Raw genomic sequence first — 7,769 nt, 5'->3', positions numbered from 1 at the left:
TGTTTTGATTATGTTGTGTGTAACCTCCAAGCAAGTCGTACTAGAATGATCCAGTTTGACCAGAAGCGTAGCATGTTGGTGCATTGGCTTAGCTGCTATTTTGGAAAGTGTTCACCTTTGAGAATAAGAATTAATTGCCTGAACAGCTCTTTGGGCATGAACATACCCTCTCAACCATGACTACAATATTGCTAATGCAATTCTAACCTCCTGCCTCTCTGCATACACTTTTCCCATTTCACGAATGGGAACTGGGCTGCTCAGGATCATTCAAGTCATAGGGAGGTGAAGCTGCCCAGCATGCTGGAAGCCCTGTAACAAGTGCATTAAGAAGAGTTCTTGAACGACAAGGGAAGGCTGCAGGCACACTGTGAAATCAGTTTTGATAAGTTAATACTGTCTAGCTGACCTCACTATCATGTATTCCTGTAAACAGAAGTTGCAAGATCCTTGAGTGAAGTGTCTTGTTTCTATTAGTCAAAGCAACTTTCCCAACAATAGATTGGTTGTTTGACTTTTACACCAGGGCACTGCATTTTTTACTCTCTCCAAAAATTATTAACTATCTTAATTACTAGCATGTCAGTGCAAGTGATTGGATCCCTTTACTGGTACACAACTTCTCAGGCTATTTGCCAATCACACCCATAATTTAATGTAAGACTGCAATTAGGAAGCTAGTTCCAGCTCTGCTTTTCTTGGTCTGAGAGGAGAGAAATAAGTCTAAGACACCATTTGGAACACAGATGCCTTTTATATTTGAGAAGTTAGCCATTTAAACAGAAGATTTTTAGAGTTACTTTTGCAACTACTGTTACAGTGTCAAGGTTACAAAACTGGCGACAGAGGCAACAGTGGAGGGTACCAAAGGACATAATAAAGCATGCTTCACCACAACTGTGAACAGACTTCATTCAGAACACTTGCCTGCCTTTACTAAAGATTTTCCTAAGCCTTTTTATCTTAAGCCTCATCCTCCTCTCCTTCCTCTTCAAATTCCCCTTGCTCATCAGCAGTGGCATCTTGGTATTGCTGATATTCTGATACCAGGTCATTCATGTTGCTCTCTGCTTCAGTGAACTCCATCTCATCCATGCCCTCACCAGTGTACCAGTGCAAGAAAGCCTTACGCCGGAACATGGCCGTGAACTGCTCAGAGATTCTCTTGAACAGCTCCTGAATGGCTGTGCTGTTCCCAATGAAAGTGGCAGACATTTTGAGGCCACGGGGGGGAATGTCACAGACAGCCGTCTTGACATTATTGGGGATCCATTCAACAAAGTAGCTGCTGTTTTTGTTCTGGACATTGAGCATCTGCTCATCCACCTCCTTCATGGACATTCGGCCACGGAATATTGCTGCCACAGTCAGGTAGCGGCCATGGCGGGGATCACAGGCTGCCATCATGTTCTTAGAATCAAACATCTGCTGCGTTAGCTCTGGCACCGTCAGAGCCCGGTACTGCTGGCTGCCACGGCTAGTTAGCGGGGCAAACCCTGGCATGAAGAAGTGCAGACGGGGGAAAGGCACCATATTGACTGCCAGCTTGCGGAGATCAGCATTCAGCTGTCCGGGAAACCGGAGGCAGGTCGTCACACCGCTCATAGTGGCAGAGACCAGGTGGTTGAGGTCCCCATAGGTAGGGGTTGTGAGTTTCAGCGTGCGGAAGCAAATGTCATACAAGGCTTCATTGTCAATACAGTAGGTTTCATCTGTATTTTCCACCAACTGGTGGACAGAAAGGGTGGCATTGTAGGGTTCAACCACTGTGTCTGACACCTTCGGAGATGGCATTACACTGAAGGTGTTCATGATACGGTCTGGGTACTCCTCCCTAATTTTGCTGATGAGGAGAGTTCCCATCCCAGACCCTGTGCCACCACCTAGAGAATGGGTCAGCTGGAAACCCTGTAGACAGTCACAGCTTTCTGATTCCTTCCTTACCACATCCAGGACAGAGTCCACTAGCTCAGCTCCCTCTGTGTAGTGGCCTTTTGCCCAGTTGTTTCCAGCACCACTCTGACCTGGAAGGTGGAGTGGAAAGATGCTGATTTAGTCACCAGAATATGAAGGAGAAGTTTCACATGCTCCATTTAGGACAGAACATTATTTATATTACAGCAGTACTAGGAACTCCTAGCAAGGATGAGGGCTCCATTGTGCTAAGTACCATGCAAGTTTCACAGAGCTAGGTAAATTTTGTTTTAGTTTTAGGCACAGAGTGGGTGTTCAATTTAAAGCTTTGACAATAGTAAACCATAGATACATACAATTACATACCAAAGACAAAGTTGTCAGGTCTGAAGATCTGGCCAAATGGTCCAGATCTGACAGAGTCCATTGTGCCAGGCTCCAAGTCAACAAGGATTGCACGGGGTACATACTTATTACCTGTGGGAGGAATAAAAGCCAGATTACAGACTTGCAGTCAGCTGTTTAACAAGTGGGCTACTGTGCTCCTCACAATTCACTGGAGACAGACTGCTACTGCCCAGACAAGTGAAGAAATGGTATTTAAAAAGAACAGCCTTGAGTGAAGTGACAACTTGAATTTGAAGTAGGCATTAAAGCTTTGCCAAGGATTTAATACAAATTCAGAGGGAGCATTTTACCGAGTGTAGAATGCACTGAAGTTAATTACATAAACCTCTGATGCACGTATGTGCTTTAGAACATTTAGTTTTGATTTCAGGAGGACACAGAGCCGTAAACAAAAAGTTACCAGAGGCTTCATTGTAGTAAACGTTGATCCTTTCTAGCTGCAAGTCACTGTCTCCATGGTAGCTGCCAGTGGGGTCAATGCCATGCTCATCACTGATGACCTCCCAAAACTGAAATGTGGTTTTGAAAAGGGCAGTTAATAATTGTATTAGGCTGTCAGCTGTGTGACCTTCCCCTCCCTTCCTCCCTCCACATACTGCCAGCAGGCCTTTTAATGCTCTACAGCAGCATTTCTCAAACTGGGGTCCTCGAAGGGACTCCAGGGCTCTGCAGACCCCACTAAGGAACTCCTCCCCCTCCCTGGCACATCTCCAGCATGCTGGGGAACAGACTCAGCTGTCCTGGCTCCCCCACATTTCTGGAAGTGGCAGGCACAGCCCTGTAGCCCCTGGGGCGGGTGGAGAGGGGGTCATGGGGTCTACTGCCCCCTCCTCGAGCACCAACTGCACAGCTCCCATTGGCCAGGAACTGCAGACAACAGAAGCTACGGGGGCAGTGCTTGCAGGCAGGGGCAGCGCATGGAGACCCCTCTCGGCTGCTAGAGATATGTGCCAGTCGCTTTTAGGAGCTGCATGAGGTAAGCCCCTCACGCCCTCCCACACACATCAACCCCTGCCCCAGCCCAGAACCCACACCCTGCACCCCCTCCCACACTGCAACCCCCTGCCCTAGCCCAGAGCCCTCACCCAAACTCCCTCCCCCAGCCTGCACTCCGCCTCTGCTCCTGCACCCCAACCCCCTCCCCAGCCCAGAGTTTGCACCTGCACCCCCTCCCATACCCCAACCCCCTACACCAGCTCCTGCACCGCTCACCCCCCTCCCATACCCCAAACCCCTGCCCCAGCCTAGGGAAAGTGAGTGAGGGTGGGGGAGAGCAAGCAATGGAAGGAGGGAGGCTGAAGTGAGTGGGGGCATGGCCTCAGAGAAGGGGTGGGGCAGGGGCATAGGCATAGCCCAGGGGAAGGGGGCAGGGCAAGGGCTAAGCAGGGAGGCTGGGAGGTCCCTGAAAATTTTAAAATCAAAATGGGGGTCCTCAGGTTGCTAAAGTTTGAGAACCCTGATCTACATCCCTTCCCCCCCCCCACCCCCGCCTTCCTGTAGTGTGTGGCCAGTGGGCTAACCTAACCGGTAACTGCAGCAGGATGACTGACACAGCAGACAAGGCGTCTCCTCGTCAGAAGCAGCTGAAGGTGCAGAGCTACAATTAGAGCGAATCCATGACGGGGAAGAACAGCAGCAACGTGGCAACTGATTTTTTAAGAGTCACCAGCAAGTGCGAGCGCCATTTGTTCAGACTCACCCAGGCGCAGGGCAGAAGACGGGGGCTGTGGGCTTGGGAGGGGCGGACCACAGCTGCAGGTTGTCGCGGGTAGCGGGCTCGGGCGGTCTGCAGTGCCCTAGCTAGGCGGGCGGCCCGACGGCTTTGACAGGGACCAGGAGGGCGTGGCGAGCACGCGGGGATCGGATTCATGCCCGAGAAGTCGCATCCCCGCGCGCAAAGGGCGAGGCGGCTGGAGCCTGCAGGGAGGTGCCCGCAGCTGGGCTTGCGGCTGCGCCGGCGACAGGGGCTGTGATTCAGAGCACGGCAGCCAGGCTGGGTGAAGAGAGGACTCTCTCTCGCCCGACCCCGGCCCGCTGCCGGAATCGCCTCGGTTCTCCGCGGCTCTCAGTAGGAGCGCGAGCAAAGACGACGCAGGTCAGCCCTAAAGCGTTACACTGTGTGGACACAAGCCAACCAGGCGCTAAAGCAGCCGCCTTTTAGAAGGAGGCTGGACACGCTGGACAGTGACCGTGAATAGCCCTTATATAATACAGCGCAGCCAAGGCGAGCGGAGCGTTAATTAACTCCAGCCCCCGCGTGCGCACCCCACTGAGCCGCCCTCTCCCAGCCCCAGGGCGAGGGACACAACAAGCGGGGGCCCCCGCCCCGAGCGGGCCCCGCTCTTTACCTTGGCTCCGATCTGGTTCCCGCACTGGCCAGCCTGGATGTGCACGATCTCACGCATGGCGCCCGAGTCACACGGCCACAAACACCCTCTGCCTCCGGCTGGCGGCTACGGCTCCTGCTCCCTGGCTGGCTCCGGCACCTGCAGCTGTGAGCTCTGAGCCGCGCGGCCCCCCAGCTCCTCCTTTTATAGAGGGGGGCTGCTGGCCCCGCCCCCTCCGTCACAGGCCCGCTCCCCGCAGCCCTTCTCAAGCGGGTGATGTAATGCCGGGGCGGGGCCTCGCCGTGCGCTCGGGGGATGCTGCTGCTGCTGCTGCATTGTCTCCTGGGCACGGGAGGCGGGGGGCGCTAGGCGGGGGGCGGAGTGGGGAGCCGCAGCCTCAGCAGCTGGGAGGGGGCTTGTCACAGCCTGGGGGGCAACGAGCGTCTCCTGCTCCCCCAGGGCCCCCCGTGCAGAGCGAGAGTAGCGCTGTACGAGCAGGGTGAGGAGCAGCCCCCTGCTCTCCTCCAGCCCTGGCGAGACGGCCCCAGCCTCTGCACCCTCCGCCGAGTAACATTCACGGACACTGTATAACACGGAGATCAAAGGGAACCCTGCGGGCAGGTAGCTCAAGGCAAACTGGACGGAGGGAAATGTCTCCCTTGCAGTACAAGAGCAGCCTTCATAGCGTAAGTGCTTTGCTGGCGCTTACACAAAATGAATGCATCCGATGAAGTGAGCTGTAGCTCAGGAAAGCTTATGCTCAGATAAATCGGTTAGTCTCTAAGGTGCCACAGTCCTCCTTTTCTTTACACAAAAGAGTGAAGGGAAGCCAGGCTGTGCGAATGGAAGACGTTAACCTGTTTCGAACATAGATCGATCCATCCGCATCCGCCTTCCTCAGCCTTTTGTTTCTTCGGCAGCTCCCTTTGCTGCAGCATCAAACACTGCAAGGTGCTGGGGGAGGGGGAAGGAGAGGAGTTCGCTGCAATTCTACACACCCTCTTCCACGTCTGAGAGCCCTCATGTATTTACAGAATACTGGCTGGGGGACGCCAGATCCCCCAGATGTCCTTCGTGGTCCCATGGGGGTGATCGCCAAAACTCGGACCCTGCAAGAGCCGCTAGATACAGTGTGAGGGTTACAAGTGGTTTTTAATATATATCCGGTTTTCTTGAGGGACGCATCCTCCTACCTGGTGGAAAGCAGGGACCGCTCCAGGATCAGGACAGGAAAATGGGCTCTGTCTGAGACATGGCTCGGGCTCTGAAACATGCAGTTGTGTGATACCCAGCCTGTTTTTCAATGAGTGTTTAAATAGCAACTCTACTGTCATTTGATTATTTTATTTTTGCTGGAGAGGAGAGGAGATTAAGGGGGCTTTCATAAGCTCGTCGGTTTCGTGGAACAAAAGAACAATGAAAAAGGATACTAGAAAGAAACATTGCTGCTTATTAACATATCCATCCCCACAAACACACACATATACCATACATGCAATTAGCTGTTTGCCGATAGGTGTGTCCAGGGAGGAGCTAAGGGATCTGCAAGGAGATCAGAGACCGCTGTCAGTACTGATTCTTGTGAAACTTAACAAAAAACTTCACAACCTGATCTGCATACAATCCAATTTAAAAATATTCCCCGCCATATACTTTTTTGTTTTGCATTTAGACCTTCCTCACTGGAATGAGACATTGGATCACTTTGAAACAGCCTGCAGAAAATAGGATCAACCGCGGTGAGACTTTAAACCGGTTCATTTCCACAAAGCAGGATTTTTTTTCCTCCGCAAAGGTTATGTTGCTAATGGCTTTTTTTTATTATTATTCTTTTCCCTTGCAAACCTTGGCCGTATTTCCAGATATTCCATGAGTAATGCTGCCTGATGTTTTCTAGGTGATGAGGTCAGCTTTTCATATTCCAACAACAGAGACTGCATTTAATCCTCCTAGCTGCTCCCGAGCAATGTAACATTGACCTCTGTCCACATGCCAGGCAGCTATTTGCGATCGTCGTGCACAAAACATAGACTAAATTTTCTTGTTGCATAGCTTTATCTGACCTCTGCTGCAAAACCGATCAAACTGTAGCAAACCTGTAGCGGTTTGTCATGTTGTTGCAGATTTACACTACGCTATCAGAGCATGAGGGGCCGGAGAAGGTGGGAAGTTGAATGTGTGTGATACGGTAGTCTATAATTGTTTCATCAGGTTGCTTGCTTTTATTTTTTATCACAGTACATCAATATCCTGATTACTGGGAGAACTCCAAATATGTCAGATAGGGGCAAGATGAGCAAATGATTCAAAAGTGAACGTGGTAATAATGCAAGACAGAGAGATCGAACCTCTGAAAGCGTGTAGGAGCAGTATCTTTTATGCTGCAGCTGCACTAGGAATGTTTTTCTGTGCTCAGCAAATCATGTAGGATACCAATATTATGGTCTATTTCACTTTACATTTCGTTTGATGTCCACATGTATACTTATTTTGCTGTGAATTTCCATTAAATAGAAATTAAACCCAGAGCCCAAACGCATATACTGTTTCCATATTATAAGATTAGGAAATAGCCTTTCCCCTCAGATTTTAGCAAATCTTTATATTAATAAATCTGCCAGATATTCCACTGGAATAAAAAAATGCAGCAGAGTCCAGAATTTACATCAGCATTTTGCTACATTTTTTTTCTTTTCTTTGTTCTGTTCTCCAATCATTGTCAATGACGAATCCTTCCAAATCTTCCTTATACAGTTCAGTACGCCTAAATATTGAATATTGCAGATCGGATGTGATGTTCTAAGGTGTTCTGCAGAGCATTGTTAGGATAGCCACTTGTTTCTTTTGGCATCCTTTCCTTTAAAAGCCATTCAACTTCCAAACTGGTCTGCTTGAAAGCTGCTGAGTTGGGTTTTATCTTTAATAAGTGATTTCAAAGACAATTAGATCACTTACATTCCCTGTAAAAATCTGCTTTTACAGGTCTAAACAAGGAGCAATTTAATTATCTGGTTGACTACACTTAGCAAACTATGTGTAGTTTTAATTCCAAGCCAACATTTTTGTGGCAGGTTAAGCATATATTCTACATCTAATTCTTATAATTACATTCCTAAAAAT

General features: G+C 49.9%; 1 protein-coding gene across 1 annotated transcript; it reads right to left on the bottom strand.

Moving 5' to 3' along the window:
• Positions 1-746: 746 nt before the first annotated feature.
• On the bottom strand, positions 747-4,845 carry LOC141982653 (tubulin beta-2 chain). Its single transcript, XM_074944932.1, has 4 exons — positions 4,671-4,845; positions 2,723-2,831; positions 2,281-2,391; positions 747-2,024 (listed from the first exon to the last, which is right to left on the bottom strand). Exons 1-4 carry the CDS (start codon positions 4,725-4,727, stop codon positions 964-966), a joined length of 1,338 nt encoding a protein of 445 aa, XP_074801033.1. The 5' UTR covers positions 4,728-4,845; the 3' UTR covers positions 747-963.
• Positions 4,846-7,769: the final 2,924 nt, after the last annotated feature.

The sequence above is a fragment of the Natator depressus genome, chromosome 2 (assembly GCF_965152275.1).
Source record: "Natator depressus isolate rNatDep1 chromosome 2, rNatDep2.hap1, whole genome shotgun sequence".
Taxonomy (NCBI): Eukaryota; Metazoa; Chordata; order Testudines; family Cheloniidae; genus Natator; species Natator depressus.
Note: the sequence above shows the minus strand (reverse complement) of the source record. Positions and strands in the feature narration are given on the sequence as shown.